Below are 24,802 nucleotides of genomic sequence, written 5' to 3' on the forward strand. Positions count from 1 at the left end.
GACCCCAAGTTTTATAGTAACGTTTTCTTTTTCGCTGGCTTAACAACCTTTGGGACTTTTATCAAATTTAAATTAGTTGTTTAATTAAGTTGAGTGTAGATACGTTGCAACCACTAATTGTAATAGACAGAAGGGGTATTTTGTGTATCATCATTGGAGATGTACATTGATTTATCAGCCATTGTCTTAACCCTTTAGATCCCTGAGTAGCTTATTTAATTAATAATGCTTGGCGGTGGGTGGATTAGACTGAAGATGGCCGCTGCTAAGTATGACCTAGTGTGGACTCGGGAAGCTGCAACCTTGATGGGCTAATTTTACCTTGAAAGTACTAAGCTTTCCCAAAGCTGGCGATCGCCGATAAGGATAACAGACATTTTTTAAACAAAAAAATATTTGTCAATCACTAATCAGAAAAAAAAATCTCTAACCCTTGCGGGGCCAATTGCCTAATTCTGTGGGGCAATCACCTGACCAAATATAACCTAACCTATAAAAAGCCATTTTAAAAATACGACGAATTGCCCCTTAAGGGGCGTTGCCACAAAAAATTTCATCTATAATCTCTCTTTAATATCTTAAAAAAGAAAAGTATTTAAGAAACCTTGTTGAAGTCTCTTTCTGAAAAAAAGGATTGGTTTAATAGTTAAATACTTGTTATTATTAAACCAAATAATGGTCCCTTGTGGCTAAATATTGTTTATATGGAGAGATAAAATCCCTGTAGAACTTAGAGATGTTTCATTGACGTATGATTTTATGCAATTTTGTTGATTTCAATAGAACATAATGATCTCCAATTGTACGTATTTTACCTGGATTCTTATCTATATTTTATTATCTGTGATTGCTACTGAAAAACTATATCTTCTTATAATTGTTTGTCCTTTAAGATTTCGCTAACCCCTTAACCAATTAAATTTGTGTGGATGGATGGTTTTAGGTAATTTTTCTGACTTCCGCTTTCTAATATAAAGCTCCTAATACCCGTTAGTACGTAAAAACTAGGGAGGGAGGGGACATTGAGCTATTTATTACACTAGTTCCCAAAGTTTTATATTATGTTTGTGGACTTTCGTCAACTTTTTTTGGTTAGTTTAATAAGTTGAGTATCCTAACGTTTCAATTACTAATTGTAATCTACATACGGGGTAACTTTGAGTATCATCATTAGGGATGTACATCACTTTATCGACCATTTTTTTATCCCTTTAGATCCCTGAGTAAAAACACACCAATAATAATTCTATCAGTTTTTTTTGTCAATATACATTATACATCAACAGTACTACTAAAGTTTACTAGGGTATATATTTTGCAGAGTTCATGTTGCATAAATTAAGAATTGCAAAATTTGGGGTTGGGGGGTAATTAGTTTACCCAACAGAGATAAGTAAATAAAAAATAATCTAATCACTGGTGCAATACTTTAAAACCAGAAACAGAAATTTATTGGACCTTTTTTCTGCTATTTTTTCTTCAGATCAAAAGAAAGCTTATTACTTTATATAATAGGAGGATTCTTCTATTGAAATATAACCTCTAGATCCATATATTATTCTTTTTTTTGCTAAATGATAGTTAAATTTTTTAGATTTCTAAATTTTCTGTAGCTGCATATTTTGGTGTGTATAGTAGAACCTCTAAATAACAACTGAAAATCTAAATTTTAATAAAGGAACGATATATCGAGACTTTGATTAAAATACATTTCAAATGATAAAAAAAGAAATTAGAAAATTATAGGACGGTTAAGATTAATGCATATTTTATTTTTAGTTGAAATTTGTCGCCATAGATATACACACATGTCCCAAATAAAGAAAATCTTTCCTGTTATAAATATTGTAAAGTGACCTCCCGGGGTGTGTAAAACTAATTGCTAATCATGGGGTGTCCTCCCTTCCGTAGATTGTCGAGTTCGCCATTTCAGAGCTTCGCTTATATGGATGTTATCATCCTTGTTAAATTGCAAAGAAGAAAAACACAGTTGCAAATTGATTTGAGGGTTTTTTTATATGTGAGTGAAGCAACAGGGAAAGGAGTCAGGGATCTAAAGGGATAAGACAATGGCGATAAATAGAGGCACATCTCAAGTATGCTATACAGAATTGCAGATTACAATTATCGGTTGAAACGTTTGGACACTAAACTTAATGAGCCAACCAATCAAAGTTTAATAAAAGTCACCAAAGTTGTTAAGCCAACGAATAAGAAAACCTTATTATAAAACTTTGGGGACAAGTGTTATAAACACTTTCTGGAAAGGAGTAATCTTAGTTTTTTAGCAATTGTAGCAGATCTGTAAGTTTGTTAATGTAATACTGTTTGCGGAAGCTATTGAACACTACTAATCACAAATTGGAAATCACGGACCTTTGAGGAGCGTGCAAATTTTATGTGAATCTGATCTTTATTATATACTTTTCATATTAAACATTTCATTGGTCAATAAACTCTTTTTAAAACTTACTTCCTCGCACACCCATATTTAATCGACATGCTTAGGATTTAGCAAATAACCCGTGTTGCAAAAATAAAAATTTGTCCAGTATAGCTTCGAAACTAATTAATATCCGCTGGATCATAACCGGTTCTCAGCAAAAGTGAATAATCATGTATAGCATTGTATTATAAAAAAAATTTCAATAGAATAAAAATCATAAAAATAATACCAGTTTTAATCTCATTTTATAATTCACGGAAAGCTATCTATAATACTATGCGATAAATAACTATTTTTTAACTTTGAAAACATAATGCACATTAATGTAAATGTTTGCTTCTGAAAGCTTGGATATAAAGATCATGACATCTTTTCTTATTTCCTTATATGTTTTTTTTAGTGTTTTAGTGTAGCTTTCAATTATCCGACAGTAAGTGTATGATATCTTTTATTCTTTGAAACCATTTCTTTTTCGATAAAAGTCTTATTGGTGTAAATAATAGTATCGTATTGTGTTATAAACAGTTTTCTGCGGATATCAAAATGAAAAATTATAAATTAATGGTGTTTTTTATATTCCCTGAAAATTGTCTGTTATACGATATTATACATAATTTTTCAGTATAAATGAAAACCGGTTCTATTCCAGCAGATATCAATGGGTTTCGACCGCCATGCATGTGAAAAATAAAAATATTTTCCAGAATATATTTCCGTGTTCCATTGACATAAAATGGTCAAGCATGTATAATCCATGTATAAAAACTTATTGCTTATTTATTCACATGTTAAGGGCGATAAAACATTTACTCTTATGGCATTATCAAAACTTTCAAGTACCAAAGCTAATCTATAACTCACTCCGGTTGTCTGACATAAGGCAATGGGAAAATGTAGTTTTAAAATAAGAATGTTAATTTTTTGTGAAGATTTTTCTTATCTTATTTGGCTTTTGGTAATTTTATGAGGGATAATGTTTTTTTATGATTTTTTTTTCTCAGTTTCTATTAAGATAGATAGCTGCAATTTTTCTTAAGATAGTGGGTGCAATGTATGAAATTTTCTTCGGTGTTATGTATGAAATTGGCTTATGAAAATCCTTAAGAAGATTCCTTTGATTAACGACTCTATAACTAGCCTTTTTCATAGATTTTTACCCTTTTTTTTTAATTCTGTGTTTTGCTTTTTATGGATGTTATCATCCTTGTTTATATATACTCCTTCATGGTGTTATATGTGAATATGCTGAATTTTTATAATCCTTTAAGCATTATTGACTTTGATAAATTATGATGAGGCTGCAATGACGGGGTACAATCTTAATTTTACAGCCACGCTCTAGCCAGGGCGTGCAAGCTCGTATTTTAGGGGGAGGAGGGTGATTTTTTTTTGTTCTACAGTCCAGCTACTCTAAAAGGTTTGTTAATCCTCCCTTTGTCTGCACATTATTGACATTCAGTGTGTGATTTTTCGTCCTTATTAATTGTCTAATTTAGAATGTCAAAGTCTGAATAAAATAAAATAAAAGTGGGTGGAGATTCCCCACAACCAATATTAGATTTAAAAGGAAAAAGAAAATCTTGCTTAGTGGTTTTTTTTCTATTCATATTTGCAGAGAAAGGGCCAGTTTCTCTGCAAATTCTCTCCCAAATGATTCCTTTCAGGACACATTGGCCAAGCAGTTACCAAGATCTTTCGGTACGCACAAAAAGATATCCTTCCCATTATTATAAGGGTAGATTGTTACTCCAATTATAAATTTTATTTAGATAAAAATTTAAAAGCATGAAGAAGTAAGTTTTATTTTGAAAAAGTGTTTTTCCCATTTGCACCCCTCTTAGTACGCTTATGTATTTAAGCTGACAATTTTGCTCTGTCATTGTTTTACTTTTGTTCCGGAGAAGATTTTCTTCTGTAGTTTTTTTGATACTTAAATTGGTTAAGTTTTTAATTAAAATTTCGGAACAGACAAACAAACGCCCTATTACTTTATTATAAGGATATTTTGTGGTTGACCCTTTGCTTTTTTGTTAATGAATTAATAGGATGAATAGAAACCTTTCATTAATATGCAGAATTATCATGGATAAATGGGTAATTAAACAAGGAGAAACAATTGGTGTTTGCCTTGTTTTTAGGTTCTAACTTAGATTTCATAACATAACTGAAAATAAATTTTTTGTATAATCCCTAAAAAATTCCTACCTCCACCCAAAAAATCATTTTTTTTGCAAAAAAAAACTGAAACAGGGGGTTGGGAGAACCCCACCACATCTTGCATCAAAGTCCTAGTGAAAAAAAAACTAATAAACTTTTTTAAATCAAAAAATCAGGGAACCTTTTATAATTTTAGAATTTTGTGATGTAAAAGTTGTCGCAATTATAGGTATTAATAAACAAAAAACAACCATACGGGTTGGGGGAGGGGGGGGGGACTTCTGGGGGAAAAGCCCTGAAGGCTAATTAGTATCTACAATATGGCAATAATAGATTGGTAGTTGCTTTCGGCAAAATTAATTAGTATTTTATTGTTTATTCTTTTATCCCAACCATTGTTTACAAATTATGAATAGAGTGATTAGTAAACAATTTCATTGCCATCCTTTTTACCAGTTGTGCGGCTGATAATATTTCACTTCTCTTAGAATGATTCTTCTAAAACTTTTAGGATTGCCCTCAATGTTCATAGAAAATTCTTGGCTATTCGCAGGGAGGGAGTTGACATTGGGTTGTAAATTCTGCTGGTATCTTATTCATTGTCTAAAAACATTTTGGACTTTTAAATAAATCTTGATTTGTTGTATAAACTTTTAAACCATTATTTCTAATCTACATGTGAAGTAATTTTGTTAGACATAAATGGTGTGTGTACATCATTATTTAGTAATTTGTCTTATCCCTCAAGATCCCTGGCTATTCGAAATTGTTTGCATACCTTATTATGCCAGCCCTAATTGCATGGCTAGTTGTTTTGCCATCAGCAGGGACAAGGGAAGGATATTCTGACTAACAATTCTAAAGAAAAATTTCCCCACAACCCCTTCCCCTTTACTTTCCCTTCTTTCCCACCACTCTTCACTTACATGAAACACTTCATAAGGTTTCGTGATTTTTCATGAAAAACTTTATAAGGTTTCGTGATTTTTTTTGTAGAATTGATTGTTATAATAGCTACTCCTGGCCATTAGCAATTCAGTTATTGAAAAAATTGCTTCTGACTTAACCCGACTAACATCTTAAGACAGAGAAAATGTTATCCAACACTCAACTGTAAAAATGATATATAATGTATATTGAGTATATATATTTATTTGTTTAAAATTCTACTTTGAGATGCATAACATATTTACATGTTTAATTTTAGCAAACAATAGGCTACTGCAGAATATTTGTTTGAATATGTTAAATAGTGGCTACTGGAAGTTGAAATTTATAAAAAAAATTATCTTTCATTATCAAAACCTTTGAAAGTTTAAAATACTTGGATATTAATGGGATAGGGGTTTCGTACACCCTACAGTGGGTCCCAAGAGAGATCTAAGGGTTTTATTACAAGGGTTTTAAAGTATTTTATCAGATTAGGTTAGTCCTTTTAAGTTTAGTCGGTTTCCCTCAAATCGCATAAAACTACGGGCTACCCTCTACCAAATATAACCAAACTCCAACCTAATGTAAAACACTAACAAAAAATAACTCTACTCCCCTCGCGTCCAGCCATCGGTTTCAATTCATTTATAAATAATTGAAGGGAAAAAGGGGGGGGGGGGAGTTAAGAAAACCAGCCTTCTACATTCAAATTTAAAAAAGTAAAACTCCGAATATCCACTTAAACTTTGTGGTGTAGCAATGACTTGCTGTGGGTGTCAACTTTTCATCTCATCACAAGTAGACAATACTCATTCATTATAATCCTCTTCATGTCTTCTTTATAAATTATACATATGTACATAACATAAAACAAGAACAAACATATTTTTAAACACGCAGTGTAATATTGTTTCACTAAACCCAAACATTGCCTATAGAATAAAAGGAGATAGGCCTCCCCTATAAAAAGATTTAGAAAAAAATCTATTCATTGTACTTGAAGGGAAAGGTTCCATAGTATAAAATATGTTTATTACCACAATAGTTTTTTAAAAGCAATTTCCATGAAAGGGTTTATTTTCGGTTAGAGAATCTTCAACAAAATATCCCTGCAACAAAATATTTACAATAATATTTATTAATGGATGTAGATTATACGTGGACATTAAAGCAGGGGAAAAATTGTAGTCAATTTATGTTGCTTTTCCTTTTGTCATTTATTTGTCAGTTTGTTCATACAGTAGGAGGGAAAGGGTTTGGGTAAGGGGGGGGGGGTGAGTGGGGTGGATCATTATTTTAGCACGCTACAAGTTTCACTTTATTAGAGTACATGATAATCAGGTGTAAGATCCGAGTAATAATAAATCCATTCCATTCCATGTATTCTTAAAAGAACGAATACACCAAAGTTATTGAGAAGATCTGCTTCTTGCCGGAGGAGACTCTTCATGTCAACTTGAAAAAAAAACAGGGCCTTTACAAATTACCATATCAAAAAAATTCGCCGCTCTTTATGTTTTTTAACAATGTCTTCTTCTCTATCCTCTAGTTGAAGTGGGGGGGGGGGGTTACATGAAAATAGCCTAAAACCATTTCAAGTAATTTATTAAACTCCCTCAAAGATTACAACCCATTCGGAAAAGCAATTTTCAATATCTTAATCTTCAGACATAAAAATCTTATTAGTTTATATTATAGAATTATTATTTCGATTAGAAAAACATTTTCATCTTGATTTCAGTTGTAGGTTATGACTCCTTTCTTCCCAAAATAGCCTTGATCTTGTAATAGACAAATATGTAAGTAATGAATTTTAAAAATACAAATCTATTGAATTAGATATTTAGGATATTTATCCTTATATAAAATGTCTGTAAAATAGTTTAATTTTCATTTTTTATGTCTTACTGGACATACATACGAATAATTATTATTACGTAAAAAAACTTTCAATTAGCCCAGGAATAAGTTATAACCAACAAGAGAAATGAATTTAAAATGATATTTGGGGGGCAGATAAAAAGGTCGTCTTTACTACGAACCATTTTTACCCAAAATCAAAAAAAAATCAACTGAAATTACCAAATATTTTTTCTTCAAATTAATTCAGTTGTAGATACAGCTTCAATCAACCTATTAATAATTTTAAAACTTCTATTTTGATATGTCCCGAGCAATAAATTTAGTATGCATTCAGAGGAAGGTTGTTTGCTAGTTTTTGCCACATCTAATGATACATGGATATGCCACTAATAGACGAATTTAAAAGCTGGATCATATAGAAATTAATGGGTACGTCTAATTCACGACACAATAAAAACTGTCCCGAATTTGTATTAATTTTGAGGAACACGACTCCAGTGACGTCATATTTTTCTTTCCCGAAAAAGGGAAGGGGGGAAGAAAATCTCTTCAAAAGAGATGGGGAAAAACCCCTTTTCTCCCATCTCTTTTTTCTTCCCCCCTTCCCTTTTTTTCTTTCACCCTTCCCTTTTTCGGGAAAGAAAATATGACGTAACTGGAGTCGTGTTCCTCAAAATTAATACAAATTCGGGACAGTTTTTATTGTGTCAAATTTGAAGAACACTACTTTCTTAAAAAAACGATTGTTTCAGCGTATAAAAATAAATTGCAATCTCTATTTCTATTAAAGCTACCAATTTGGATTACTTTGCTGACAGCAAATGGCGGCCTAATTGTGACAGTTTTTTTGAATTTTTTTTATTGCCAATGATAAAATTTATATTTAAAAAAATACTGTTATATATTTTAAATTTTCAAGCAATATTTATGATATACAATACATGAATTAATTTACATCTCTTTTATTTGATTAAGTAGATATTCTTTTTCTTGTAAAAATTGTTCATCGGAATCCCTAAAATAATATTTGAATTTGATAAAATCAAATTTCCCATTCAGATAAAAAAGAAAATAACTTAAAAGCACGTAACTTCATTGAACAGTACAAATCAATTAGACGTTTAAGATATCTTTTTATTATCAAAAATAGCTAATTTTTGGTTCAGATGAAGATTTTACCAAATTAGTTACAAATATGAAAAAATAAGCTAATTGACTAAAGTTCTTTTCGTTTTTAGAGCTGCCGGTAAGGTAAAAAGTTTAAGTCAAAGCAAAGCTTGGTTTAATTAAAAAATTTGATGACCAAGGAGGGTAAATACACAAAATCCTTTAATTTAAAGGGTTAGAAAGAATTAAATTTAAACTCAACATTAAGGTAAAGCTTGTTCTGTATAAAATACAAATACAATTTTTACTCTTAAAAAATATTCAACCAGTGTACGGCAGCTTTATTCTGAAATAATAAATAACTAACCTATCTGGTAGGAAGTTCTCTAGCAAGCGAATCAATTTTGACTTGTTTCTTGTTAGGATGTCAACAATAGCCTCAGGTTTTGTCGGGTTAGCAACCAGAATTTTGAAAACATGAAACGCCTGAAAGCAAATCATGTCCTATTTCATTTTTAAATCCGTAATCATCAATTTGTTTTTGGTTAATTGTTAATCTTAAATAGCAAAGCTACTTTATAAGTTCTTTGGGTTGGAAGGTTGGTATAACTACCATTAAAGACGTCACAAATTCTATGATAATGGAAAAAATCGTATCTATTAATTTCTTTATAAGCCACTTGTTTATAAATTATATCACTATTTTTATACTATTTTCTAAAAATCCTTTTTAATGCGTATTTAATCTAACCATTAGACCCACCAATAAAAAATACTAGTATATAGAAAAGAATCTTTACACAAAAATTTGAAAATATTTGAAAAAGCTATCAAGTGCATGACATCAATAGTTAGATCACGTATAGTGCCTTAACCCATGAATAGGCACAACTTATCTCTAGTTAGCACAGTTAGACCTCCAGTACAATCAAAGGAAGGAAAATGACGTCATACTGGCCTACCATTGGTCAATTAAAATGTATACTGGTCTGCCATTGGAAATTTAGTCTGTGAATCGTCCTATTAATGGTCATTTGTATTGTATTACGTCATTTTTTTTTAGGCAATATAAAGAACTTCCAACTAAAGGTGTAGTTTCTTTTCATTGTTTTTTATTACATCCCTGAAAATTACATTTTCTCCTCAAACATTTCAATTACCTCAAACTGAATGCTGGGTGAACTATCCTTGAGTAGAACCATCATAGTTTTCAAATAATGTGGGTTCAATATGTATTCAGCCATCACACAAAAATTAGACCTACAAAAAGGATTGAAGTTTGATATATTTTTTTCTGATACAAGAAAACTTATTTATCGCATCGTACTAAAGACAGCTTTCTGTGGATATTAAAATTAAAATTATAAGGTAAGAACCAGTTTAGTTAGACCCGTGGGGCCGAAAGCTCAGGCTAACAAAACTGGAATTGATTTTATGATTTTTATTTTGATATTCGTGGAAAATTGTCTGTAATTTGATGCCATACAAGAAATTTCAGTATGGCCGAGAACCGGTTATAATCCAGCGGATATTTATCGGTTTTTAAGCCATAAAGAAAATGTTTTATAACTTTTCTGTCAGTCAAAATTAGAGATTCTAATAACTATCGTAATATAATAAACCTGACTACGACTGTAGTTCATTACAATAACATTAAAAAAAAAAAAACAATACATATTAAGTCAATATTGATAAGTTTAATTAGCGGAAAGTTGGTAAAAAATTCTTCTCATTCCATAGTTTTGCAATTTTCTACCAATTACCAATTAAAGTAGGACAGACGATTAGTGTGTAAATAGAATTTACAAGATTCTAAATATACTTATATTTTAAATTTTGAACAAATGCAATTTTTTTTCTATAAAAATTACCAATAGTTAATTTTTGTTTCTTAAACCATATAACATATATGAATACTTGTAGCTATGAATAGCTTGTATATAAATAATTATATATCATCCCCTAATGTGAAATTTAGCAATGCCTTGTAAGGTTCAAATTAATGACTAGTTTTTGCCAGCTCAGGGGTGTGCTGTCATTGTAGCACAGACTTTAGTAGCACAGCTACCATATAGTAAGAGTCTGTCCGTTTGTCCGTCAAACTGCACTGAGTTATTGGCAAGGTTAATAAATAGTATATGCAACAAAAGACTAGATTTTAATCTTTGATTATTAAAGTAAAGTTATACATCCTTATAATAAAGTAACAGGATGTTTGTGTGTTTGTGTGTCTGTGTGTTTGTGTGTTTGTATGTTTGTACCAAAGGATCTCGCTAACCGCTGAACCGATTGGGTTCTCCTTAACAGGGTAGCTTCTTATTGGTCCCGGGAAGGTTTATAACTATTTTCTTGGGGGGTGGGACACCCCCAACCCCCCAAAAAAATGAAAAATCCCCTCCCAAATTTTTTTTTTTACTTTTTCTTTTAAAATCTAAAATAAGAAATTGAATTATTAAATTCGACTCTCTCCTCCTCAAGTGCCCCATAGAGGCCTCTAGGGGCGTAGCCACTAGTTTATTATTATAATACTATATCTAATGTATCTAAATAAACAGACTCATATGCGGATATAATGAAACACCACAATGTACCAAGGATAGAGAGGACATGGACTGCAAAAAATACTGCCTCTAAAGTTTGTTTATTTTTATTCTGCAATTTGTTGACTTTTAGGGTATTGTTGAAACTTTTCTGTTGTCTTCATAATTGGGGATTCTTGTTTATCACAAAAGGAGAGTTCGCAGGATTTATCGTCCATTGTCTTATGCCTTGACATTCCTGCAATGTACTCGATGTTGGTTCAACAATTAGTAACACGTTAGAACAGTCCCTTTTCATTTGGTTCACTCACACCATCAAACGCCTGCTTTAATTTATTCATCAGTGTGTATGTTAAACTCTTAAGGCAATTGCACACCCCCAATATCAGGGGCATTAGGTAAGCCTTGATATAATAGCCAGTATTTATTCATTTTCTTATAAGTATTTTTCTAATAGCGAAGTCACTCTAAAAATGACTGTGAGTCTGTCAGTCAAGCTTTACTTTTACATTTAGACCTATGCCCTTTATGGACACTCTCAAAATATAAAATTAGAGCAACAACGTTGAATGAATTTTTTTCTCAATACACCCATAAATGCCAGAATCAATATTTAAAAAAAATGTTTTTTGTAATACTCTACCATTCTCTTATACCTTATTTTGATAAGATAACAGCACAAAAAGATTGACAGGGATGTAAATATTTGTATGACCTTAACGTGGAGATGCAGAAAATTCTTTACTCAGTCTTTTTACCAGGGTCGTGCAGAAGTTTTGTATAGGGGGTGTTGATACTCCCCTTGGCAGAAATAATTTATACACCTCTGCTTACAAAAAATGAAACACAGATTTCCTCATTCTCATTATTTTAAGTTAATGGATGTAGAATATACATGGACACTATGACAGGGTAAAATCTATCGTCGATTTAGGTTTCTGATATGGAACTTATTTTTTGATCAGTTCGTTCATCCATTAGAAGGGGGATGGGGGATATCGTTATTGTAGCCCGCTGCGAGTTTCACTTTATTAGAGAACATGAAAATCTGGTGTAAGATAATATATACATCCTCTTTTCCGTACCACCATCCTCCAATCTCGACATAACCCCCCCACGCCACCCCCCCCCCCCTCAGAATTGTGCACCTCCCTAGCAAAATCCTGGGCACGCTCCTACTTTTTACACTTTTCACTTAAGATTTTACAAGCCTATTTGGATGGGAACAAAAACTGTTGTATTAAATGAAATGGGTATTAATGTACACAAAATAGGAGTATTAGAATTTTGTAACAGAAGGACAAATCAAAGAAATGTAAATCATTAAAAACTTTCATATTTTAGCAGACAAACCCTAGTTTGTTGGTCTGTAAGGCTCAGGTCACGCTGTAGTCGCTTGATTTCCCTTTTCCTATTTGTTTCTTAATGTTTTAAGGTACTCTATACGTTTGACCGTCTAGCTGATCTTAAACCACCTTAAGCAAATTTTCTAAAATCAAAATATCACCAAACACAGGTCTGAGACAAATAAATCAAATAAATAACACTTTCATAACTATATACTGTGTTAGTTATGTATAATTGGAATCATTGTTTATTATTTGTTAGCCATTGATCCATCTCTGGAAACAAACGTTCCAGCTTCAAATCGGTGCTTTTATTATTACATATTAATTCTGTGTTATATTGCTCACTCATTGCGAACTCAATCGTTCTTGTGGAATTTTTCATATCTTGTTTAGTCCTCTATTTTTAGTTACTTTTTTGTAAGCATGCAAATCTGCAAGGTTACCAAAAAAAAAGCAGGAAAGGAAGGGATAGGATTTTGGAAAAATCGTTCAAGTTTTGGACAAGGGAAACTCTCAAAATTTTTTTTTGTCTGAAGTAAAAATTCCTTTAAATTTACAATAGTTTTATATCTAAGATTTTGCTCAAGCCTTTTAATGTCTTTTTATAAATACTTGTTGAAAGAACGTGTGATTTTAAAAGTTAATAATGGGTTTTTGAAAATAATAGAATTTCTCTAATTTGAAAATATTGCTTCAAAACATTTCATCAATCCCTGCAAAGCTAAAACTAATCAGGCCAGACGTTTGAGGTATAATTGACTATGAGAAAAAACAAACAAACTTGCTATTGTTATTAGAAATTGAAACAAATACTATTTTGCACTGATGAATATTTTTGTAGAAAAACTTAGATATACATAGAAATACTAAAACCTGTACTGTAATATCTTCCTATTCTTTAGATTCAATAGATATTTTACCTGTCCAAGAGAAGGTCACTAATACAAAAAATATCTTTAAAATATAGTAAAATCTAATTAAAGGTATATGGCCCGACATAACCAGTGATTTTGAGGGATAAGACAATGGACGATAAATTTATGCAAATCCCTAATTATGATATATAGATGTATTAAAACTATTGGAGGAAAAGTTTGAAGATTATTTGTACAACCAAAACAAGAATTTTTAAGCCAGCAAATATGAGTTATTAGTTAAAATTTAAGTTCCAAAGTAAATCAAAGTTTTTAGTATTGCAAGATAATTGTTCAATGTTCATATTGTAAAGATATTCCTAAGAAGTTTGAGGTATTGTCTTCTAGTAGCATAGTTCTGGCTGGCCAACATCAGCTCGTACACAGTGAAGAACTTCTCATAGTTGTCCTCCAGGAACTTGCTGGCAAGCTTCTTGTGACGGGTCAAGGAATGCCTATAGTTGTCAATTATTGATTAGTTATATATTCAGTCTAACAATTATATAACACAGTGATTTAGCAATTAAATCTGAAAAATGCGGCTAAAGGTACCATTATCCAGTACTGAATACGAACAGCTGCAAACTTAGCCGCTGTAGATGCTTAAGAGCAGATGGATGGCAGCTGAGAGTGGTAAAAGAACAGGAATCAAAATGCAATGGCTACGGATTCCTCAATATACTACGGCCATTTCTACAATGAACCTATCTTATTTGGCCTAAACTCAAATTTTTTTGAGAAAAGTTAGAAGTCAGCATGTTTTAATATTTATTACGGACTTTCTGGTAAAATTGTAAAGTTGTCCCACTATTACAGCAATCATCATGCATAGTTAAAATAGATCAGACAATTCTTACATGCTGAGATTAACGATAAGAGTTAATTATAGAGTAGCTTCCCTTTTTAATTGAAGAACATTTTATCAACGATTGTATTTCTTGCTTGAAGCCTTATTGTTTATAGAAGTTTTTATACAACTTTCTACACCAAACAGCCCAAACCTTGAATTTGATCCAGAAAACGGTAGGACGATCCGTCAAGCCGTATACGAGATCATAGTATACACACACATACACACAAGTTACTACTAATAATTTAGGATATATAATTACCTAAGGGTTGCAAAAGCATCTGAAGCCAGGTCAAAAGTTGGCAACTCAGAATATTTAAACAAATCATAGAAATATTCGGAGTGAAGAAAAATCTGAAAATAAAAATTATAAAGCTGTAATATTTACTATAATCATAATAGTTATTTATCGCATCGCATTTTGATATTAAAAATGAAAATTAAAAGATTAAAACGACTTTTGTGATTTTTATTTTAATACATGTGGAAAATTGTCTATAATACATGATTTTTCAGAATAGTTGAGAACTGGTTCTAATCCAGTGGATATTAATCGGTTTCTAAGCCATACTGGAAATGAGTTTTTTTTTGCTAATAATAGATTTATTGCTCTCGATGGTCGTCAGACACAGTAATCCGTCCAACTGAAAAAGGACAAAATTTAGAAACAATAATATGTTCAGATTATTCAAATTGGCCTTATGACTAACTTTGAGAACTATGATTTATTAGTCTATGTGCTCGAAGTATCTCTTATAATATTGCATGATTTTCTTTTTCTTTGTTGACCACAGTTTCCGTAATTTTACCTCGGCCAGTTCAGGATAATTGATACATTCTCTTAGCATAGGTCCTCCATGGAGACCATCTCCCTGGCTCATATACAGGTCACACAGCTCATGTAGCATGTCAGGCTAGATAATAATATTAATTATACACACTCTTAGTATAGTTACTCCATGGAGACCATCTCCCTGGCTCATATACAGGTCACACAGCTCATGTAGCATGTCAGGCTAGATAATAATATTGATTATACAAACTCTTAGTATAGTTACTCCATGGAGACCATCTCCCTGGCTCATATACAGGTCACACAGCTCATGTAGCATGTCAGGCTAGATAATAATATTGATTATACAAACTCTTAGTATAGTTACTCCATGGAGACCATCTCCATGGCTCATATACAGGACACACAGCTCATGTAGCATATCAGGCTAGATAATAATATTGATTATACAAACTCTTAGTATAGTTACTCCATGGAGACCATATCCCTGGCTCATATACAGGTCACACAGCTCATGTAGCATGTCAGGCTAGATAATAATATTAATTATACACACTCTTAGCATAGTTACTCCATGGAGGCCGTCTCCCTGGCTCATATACAGGTCACACAGCTCATGTAGCATGTCAGGCTAGATAATAATATTAATTATACACACTCTTAGCATAGTTACTCCATGGAGACCATCTCCCTGGCTCATATACAGGTCACACAGCTCATGTAGCATGTCAGGCTAGATAATAATATTAATTATACACACTCTTAGTATAGTTACTCCATGGAGACCATCTCCCTGGCTCATATACAGGTCACACAGCTCATGTAGCATATCAGGCTAGATAATAATATTAATTATACACACTCTTAGCATAGTTACTCCATGGAGACCATCTCCCTGGCTCATATACAGGTCACACAGCTCATGTAGCATATCAGGCTAGATAATAATATTGATTATACACACTCTTAGCATAGTTACTCCATGGAGACCATCTCCCTGGCTCATATACAGGTCACACAGCTCATGTAGCATGTCAGGCTGGATAATAATATTAATTATACACATTCTTAGTATAGTTACTCCATGGAGACCATCTCCCTGGCTCATATACAGGTCACACAGCTCATGTAGCATGTCAGGCTAGATAATAATATTAATTATATACACTCTTAGCATAGTTACTCCATGGAGACCATCTCCCTGGCTCATATACAGGTCACACAGCACATGAAGCATGTCAGGCTAGATAATAATATTAATTATACACACTCTTAGTATAGTTACTCCATGGAGACCATCTCCCTGGCTCATATACAGGTCACACAGCTCATGTAGCATATCAGGCTAGATAATAATATTGATTATACACATTCTTAGTATAGTTACTCCATGGAGGCCGCCTTCTGGCTCATATACAGGTCACACAGCTCATGTAGCATGTCAGGCTAGATAATAATATTAATTATACACACTCTTAGCATAGTTACTCCATGGAGACCATCTCCCTGGCTCATATACAGGTCACACAGCTCATGTAACATGTCAGGCTAGATAATAATATTAATTATACACACTCTTAGTATAGGTACTCCATGGAGACCATCTCCCTGGCTCATATACAGGTCACACAGCTCATGTGACATGTCAGGCTAGATAATAATATTAATTATACACACTCTTAGTATAGGTACTCCATGGAGACCATCTCCCTGGCTCATATACAGGTCACACAGCTCATGTAACATGTCAGGCTAGATAATAATATTGATTATACACACTCTTAGTATAGTTACTCCATGGAGACCATCTCCCTGGCATATATACAGGTCACACAGCTCTTGTAGCATGTCAGGCTAGATAATAATATTAATTATACACACTCTTAGCATAGTTACTCCATGGAGACCATCTCCCTGGCTCATATACAGGTCACACAGCACATGAAGCATGTCAGGCTAGATAATAATATTAATTATACACACTCTTAGCATAGGTACTCCATGGAGACCATCTCCCTGGCTCATATACAGGTCACACAGCTTGCTCATGTAGCATGTCAGGCTAGATAATAATATTGATTATACACACTCTTAGTATAGATACTCCATGGAGACCATCTCCCTTTTTTTCAAAGCAGAAAACATGAGCAAATTAAAGAAAAGCAATGCTACTTTTAAAGCATTAAAAAGCTAAAATGAATTTACAAAGCGATGCACTAGTCATTACTAAATGATATTTGCTTTATAGTGAGTGATAGATATTGTTTTAATATTCATAAAATATTGTATAAAATGTTGATGATTGACTATGGCAGGGAATTTAGCTTGGAGCCGGCTATATGTAGGGATCTAAAGGGATAAGACAAAAGCATATAAATATATGTACATCCCCAATAATAATACACAAAATTACCCTTTCTGTAGATTACAATTAGTGGTTATATCCTCAACTAATAAACCAATCAATCAAAATTCATTAAAAGTTCTCATAGTTGTTGAGCCAACGAATAAGATGAGTCCTTATAAAAACTTTGGGAACTAGTGTAATAAACAACACAATGTACCCTCATTCCCTGGGCTATATGAATGTTCAATTTCATATAAATCAGAATCAAACTCTGTCTCTTGAGAAAAATAAGATAATCAAACTATGCAAAGAAATGTTTTATATTGTAGAAAATTATATAATAACTCGAAAACAAAATATTTCAGGGGCGCAGCTCCTCTTAAAGTCTAACCGCTCAATTGTAGACTAAAAGCAATTAAAGTGATAAAATTAAATAAAAAATATAAATAAAAGAAAAGTTCAACTGCATATGCAATAACGCCTCTATAAGCTACTGATTGCCGCTTTTATCTATTTTTTTTTGCATAAAATGTACCCAACAGGATCGATATTAAATACGTAAAACAATTTCTGGAAATTTTATAAACTTGAATAAAGTTGCTTGCATATAAATATTGAATTGATATTCTGTATAAAACACAAATGGACAAAACACTAGTGTGTATTCAATTTAACGTAAAAAATCGGAAATCGAAAAATAAAAAAAATCTTCTTCTTTCTTTACTCTTAAAATGATTAAAAACTAAATCATACAACCAACTCTTTGATTGCTTGACCTTTGTTTGCACGAGTCCTAACTTTGCATAGTACTGAGTTGCATCTGTTTAATCCAAGACATTCCTCCCTGCTTTTAAATAGGTAAATTAATCCAAAATCAATTCCCCTCCCCCCAAAAAAGCTTGGGAGTTTGAGCTACATAGACTATAATCTGTTTTATGAAACTTTGAATGCACACTTTATTCATGTGGATATGATATGATAGGCTTTTAGTTCAGGACTAAGATAAAATTATAGGCCCTATAATGAAGGTAGTCTTATAAAACAGCAATATTTCAAATTCTTAATTGCTTCTCTGCCTAATATATAATAAGTTGGCGTTATCCTCTTAGAAAGATTTTTTTCAATTTTGTACCCCCCCGACTACCGACGAACAACTATTTTAGGTTAGGTTAGGTTTTAGGCTAGGGAGCCGAGCGCTGCGGCTAGGCAGGCAAAGGGGCCGAGCGCTGTGGCTAGGCAGGCAAGGGTGCCGAGGGCTGCGGCTAGGCAGGCTAGGGAGCCGAGCGCTGCAGCCAGAGTTCATAGTTCGCTGTCGGAGGGGGGGGTACTCAAATTTTCAATATTGAAAAAAAAATTTCTAAGAGGATAATATCAATAAGTTCTATAAATTTACCTATACATATAGTTTTATTACAACCTTTTGGAAATTGAATTTTTACATGATAGTATAATTCTATTTCTTTAAAATAAGAATAGTGATTCATGGGACGATATAAACGGTATTACAAGCAAAGCAACTTTCAAATTCGCTTGAAAGGAAGGTAGATTTAAGTATACTTTAAAATAAAACAAATATTCGTTTTAATAATATTTTTCTATATTGGGCTGTTTATTACATTAGTTTTATAATAATAACATTTTCTTATTCGTTGGCTCAACAACTTAGTGGACTTTTAATGAATTTGATTGATTGGTTTATTAAGTTTAGTATCTAAACGTTTCAACCATTAATTTTAATTTACAGAATTGGTAATTTTCTGTATCATTATTGGGGATGAACATCAATTTATCAGCAATTGTCTTATTCCTTTAGATCCCTGCCTAACATGACATAACTAAAATCTAGAATATAATAAGTTTTGTATGGTCTCTCTTAAACATAATGAATGTGCTGTATCAAAGATAATAATAGTCGTCCTTATACTTTTACATTTTATACATACACACACACATACATACACATACACACACACATACACACATACAAGCGTGTATGTTTGTGTGTGTGTAGTTTTAAGTATGAGACATGATTATTCCAAGAAGGAATAATTAGTATGAAAACAGAGAAAATTACTTACAACAATAAGTTTTGGTAACTGGACAAAGTGTCCCAAAAATCAGCCCTATTGCGTCATAAAAATGAGGGATTATCCATCTCTTTTTTAGAGGTTTTCTTTCCCACTTCACCTCTCATCTCCCTCATTCTTATGACGTCACAAGGCTGATTTATTAGACACTTTGTCTAGTTACTAAGTTTTGGCTTAAATAAGTTTTGTTTGGTCGTATTATTAGATTACGGAGACAAAGTAGATTTAACATGTATGTAAGTGTACAATAGCAAACTAATCAATGCATATAAAAGAAGATGTAAATTTGAAATACTCTTTGATTTGTACAACTTAATAAATAAACATATGAAAATTTTTATCTCTGGTGAAGGATCTCGCTAACCGCAACTGAACAGATATTGTTCTACTTTACAGTGAAGCTTCTTATAGATCCTGAGATGATTTTAGGCTATTTTATTTTTATGAATAAGTCTGAGTATGGTTTCAGGCCATTTTCTGCCCTACCATATAACTTAAAAAATACAGCCTCTAGATGCTAGGGGCGCAACCACTAATAAATCTGTATGAGTTATTTTTTTCTTGCAAAGACCTATCCCCATCTCTGGAATTGAAGATCTAGTCAATATTGGCGGCTCATTGACAGCCAAATCATTATCAAAAATTGAATATTCACAACAATTTTTGTGAATGTCTATCACATATAGGGTGTGCAGAAACTTCCCCATATGTATCATTTTTAAAATATCAGAACTGCAAATTATTACGTGACTGGACGTGACTGGACAAAATGTCTCAAAAAACAGACATGTTACGTCACATAAATGAGGGATTACCCATCTTTTTTTAGGGCTTTTCTTTCCCACTTCTCCCTCATTTTTATGACGTTAGATGGCTGATTTTTGAGACACATGTCCAATTATATAATTACAAAAGAACTGTTTCTTCCACTCTCATCATAAATCATTCTCGTTTGTTTATTTGCTATTTGCCTTTTAATAAATATGAAGCAATATGTAAATGTAATAATATTAGGAAGGAAAGGGGACATTGGACTGCAAATTATACTGATCCCCAAAATTATATGGGCCCGTTCTCATCTTCGTTGTTTAAAAATTTATGGGACTTTCTTCAATCATGATTGAGTATTAAAAATCAGAATAGTTTTAACTTTTACATAAGGGGTAATTTAATTTAGGGTCTAAATCAATTTGTCACTCCTTGTCTTATCCCTTAAAATCCCTGGATGATATGTGTAAGTGATTGCACACCCTGATATATAATGATAATATAACACCTTCCTCCTTGCCTGCATACATGGATATAGTATATACTTGGATATATTGACAGGCGAGAATTTGTAGTCAATTTAGCTTGCTAAAATGAACCTCATTTATTGGTCAGTTCCTTTAGGAGGGGAGTGGGTGTGTAAAATCGGTGGATGGGGATGAATCGTTCTTTAAACCAGCTGCGAGTTTCACTTTATTAGAGTTCATGAAAATGTGGTGAAACATCCTCATAATAATATATCGATTGCTACATATGATATATCATACATACAGAGTGGACACATAAAAAATGAAATTAAAATTTAAATCACTGGTATTTAAGGAACATTTGACTATAAATGATATTGGTAAGCACGTTATCTTATTCGTTGGCGAAAAAACTTTTATTGAATTTCGATAAGTTGTCTCCATACTAGTAGTGTTTAAACTTTTCTACTATTTATTTTTATCTGCGAAAGGGGTAATTTTGTTTAACATCAGTATGGATGTGTCTTATATTCCTTAAGATCCCTGTATAATGAATATGGAAGTGTAATGTTTTTCGAAACATTCCTGTTGCTGCCAGGCAGGTGACAGACTGAACCACGCCATAGTAAGGACGATAAAAAAGTTAATTACTTCTGACGAGTATGCTAATGCTAATGTCGTATGGGTGAGTTGCACCTGGACTGAACAGTCAACTTGTCAACTCAAGGCCAGACTCTTGGTCCATCACCTCATACCCTTGGTACAGTACATTACAGACAACCAACTCTCTGTGATGCACGACCTTTGTCTGAGAAGTCCTAACTGTGCATGGTAACGAGTTGCGCCTGTTTTGGGCTAAGGCATTCCCCCCACTCTAACTATTTACGTCGCGCATCTGACATAGTAGCAGTGGGAACCATTTTTAACGTCTTTAGTTATGACGCGGTGTCGGACCGAGATTCGAACCTAACACCTTCCCGACGACGAGCGGATGCGCTACGTGTTGAGCCACGGTCGCGGGTTGACGAGTAACATCAATATCAAGAGTATGGAGAATGCATAAACACATCTCCAGAACATTCAGAAAAAGGTTTTATATTCAAAGGGTTGGCGGTCAATTGACCTTTCACTTAATATCCCGGCTGTATGGATAGAAAATGAACAGCTGGAATAAAGTAGGTATACCTATTACCTATCCCTTCAAATTAGTATTGCTAATGACATATAATCAAGTTCAAATAACTCTAGCCTTGCAGGGCTTTATAACTTACCATTTACCTAACCTAAAAAGCATCACACATTATAGTTTTTTTTAAAGATCATCCTGAAGTTTATGAGTGGGTGTTTTTCTCAATAAATTAATTCAGTATTTAAATATTTTTTCTCGAAGTCAACAATAAAAAGTATTAGCTGACTTATCAAAATGGCGTTATGGCAGCTGATTTGCCATATAATTATGTTTATAATATTACCATCATCAAACATTAAAATTCTTAATGATACTTATTATTTTATGTTAATATAATAACAGCACAAAAAGTTGCACCACTGCTTTTGAAAACTCACCCTTGACTGTATATACTGAACTGTTGGATACTTGGAACCCATTTTCTTCTGCAGACAATGCACAAACAGAAGCCTCGCATCCTTCTTAGCCTCGAAATCCAGGTTTTTAAACAGCTGAAGCATCTTGTGAAGGAAGTCAGTTTTGAACATCTCGAACCAGGTCGCTGGCTGGTCATCGTTATCTATAAGAAAGACAAGAATTACCAAGTCCATTCGCAGAGAACTAGAAAAAGTATTTTAATTTTTGTGTGTTAAAACCCATACCATTTTCTTTACTTTAATTTTTAAAATATACCAACAACCAAGAAAAGAAAACTTATCTTAATTCTTACCCCTTCGAACTCAAAAAAAAACTATGCAGCCGAGGAGCTCAGAGCAACAAATAATCAGTATCTATTTTTCTCGTATTCATTCGATCCGGTGGACAGGAACCGGTTCTCATCGATACGAAAAAACTATGTCTAGCATCGTATTATATCCAGCTTTCTAAGAATATAAAAATGTACATCATAAGATTAAAACCAGTTTTTTTAGCCCATGCCTTCGGCAACTCGGTCTAAAAAACTGGTTTTAATCTTATAATTGTACATTCTACAGTGTGTTTTTTTTTATGAGAACTTTTTTGAAAGCAATTTTACCCCACTTATAGTTATCAGAATTTAATGATTAATGGCTTATTTTCTTCGTTTTTTAAGGGAAATTATGAAACAACCAAAAAAATTACAGTTTTTGTTGAAAAAGTACAGTAAAGTTGAAAATTAAAAACTTAGGTGTCAACATCTAAAAATGGTTTTAGCGCATTTTTCTTATGTTCAAATATTCTACCTTTTGCAAGAATGGCTGCAAAACGCTTCAAAGTTGAGATATAGAGCTATAAATTTATACAGATACTATTGGGGACATGTACTAGAATAGGTCAAAGTTTGAAGGTCATATCTCAATCAGAGAGAAAGTACTGGCCCCCCAAAGTCGACTACTGAAAATCCAATTTTGAGCATAAGAAAAATGCGCTAAAACCATTTTTAGATGTTGTCACCTAAGTTTTTAATTTTCAACTTCACTGTACTTTTTCAACAAAAACTGTAATTTTTTTTGGTTGTTTCATAATTTCCCATATAAAACGAAGAAAATAAGCCATCAATCATTAAATTCTGATAACTATAAGTGGGGTAAAATTGCTTTCAAAAAAGTTCTCATAAAAAAAACACACTGTATATCAGCGGAAAGCTGTTTATAATACGATGCGAGAAATAACTATTCTTACCTTTGGACATCACGTAAACTCTTAACATTCTGAATTTTATTACTAATCAGGTATTTATTAAAGTAAAAGAATAGAGGGGGTACGAGGTATAGGTAACCCTACCCATGATGTGGGGACCCTGTGCCGACTTTCAATTGGATCTTTGAATATCAGCCAATTGAAATATAAACACAGCCAAGTCGCTACAAAAGAGGAGAAGGTTTTTTGCTGGCAGGCGAAAAGGGTTTCCACGACTTGGGCCAGTTAGTTGTCTGGTTTATACATCTATAGTTATACATTTATTATATTTTTTTATCTAAAATTGTACTCTGTTGTAGATAGGATTTTTCATATTTGGAATTTGTGATAAATAAAAGCAAATACATTTGAAAAGTATTTTTTTTGAATACGTACTATTTCTTTATCATCTAATTAAACAAAGAAAATACTTTCATATGAAAAAACAGTTATGATTAAAAAGAATGCTTTCCTTGATTTTGAGTGTGTCCGTCAGCCTGTCCTTTCATTAACGGATTGCCATAGATTAATTGAATGGAGGTTACAAGCACGATTAGGCATGATATTCTATAAATGTCATTACTAGCTTGTTTATAAGTCTGTTTGTTTTTGCTTTGCAATTATAAAGGTTGTCATCCAACTTTGAAATAATTTTAGTAATTTCCTTAGATTTTGTGAAATATCTGAAGAATCTAGCACCAGAGTATCGGGTTTGAGTCCCTCAATCAACTCAACAGTCACCTTTATCACCTCCGCCAAGGTTTTATACTTTCCAAACTTCGGCATTTTTACCTTTTCATATAAGTTTAGAAATCTAAAACATTATAACTTAGATTTTATCAAAGAAGACTTTATCTTCTTTTGATTTAATATCCATAATAGATGCTTACTAGGGATGAAATGGACATATAACCCTAAACCCAGGAATATATATCCGTGGAATGTTGTCTATAATACGATGCGATAAATAACTATTCCTAAAATCAGAATATTTTTTTTTCACTAAAAATTTCATATTGACCTTAATTATGAAATTGCATTACTAACAAAAATGTTAAACATACAAATAATTCTTAATTTCTTATCTTTATAATTATTCTTAAAAAGAGGGTATTAAATAGATAAGATAACTAATCTTTAAAGTATTACTGACAAATAACATTATAGAAACAAGGAAAATTATCTGTGAAGCCTCGTATTAGTCCCTGTGAAGTTTTATAGTTTCTTTTTCTTGGAAGGTAAGGGTGCATGCAGCCAAAGGCGTGCAATGAGGTGTATAAGTAGGAATTGATCACTCTTCTATTTTTAAGTGGCGTGTTTTCCCCCAAAGGGCTCATTTAAAACAGGGGGGGGGGGG

At 32.5% G+C, this 24,802-nt stretch overlaps 1 protein-coding gene across 1 annotated transcript; it reads right to left on the reverse strand.

The window, feature by feature from the left end:
• Window positions 1-8,238: 8,238 nt before the first annotated feature.
• LOC145316140 (protein Mo25-like) lies at window positions 8,239-24,279 on the reverse strand. The gene is made up of 10 exons (XM_080156461.1): window positions 24,110-24,279; window positions 23,449-23,477; window positions 22,185-22,366; window positions 14,966-15,070; window positions 14,419-14,510; window positions 13,627-13,761; window positions 13,313-13,330; window positions 9,664-9,763; window positions 8,871-8,989; window positions 8,239-8,411 (listed from the first exon to the last, which is right to left on the reverse strand). Exons 1-10 carry the CDS (start codon window positions 24,229-24,231, stop codon window positions 8,348-8,350), a joined length of 966 nt encoding a protein of 321 aa, XP_080012587.1. The 5' UTR covers window positions 24,232-24,279; the 3' UTR covers window positions 8,239-8,347.
• Between the last annotated feature and the right edge of the window lie 523 nt (window positions 24,280-24,802).

Source organism: Acartia tonsa, chromosome 4 (assembly GCF_053477335.1).
Source record: "Acartia tonsa isolate MP-2025a chromosome 4, ASM5347733v1, whole genome shotgun sequence".
Lineage (NCBI taxonomy): Eukaryota > Metazoa > Arthropoda > Copepoda > Calanoida > Acartiidae > Acartia > Acartia tonsa.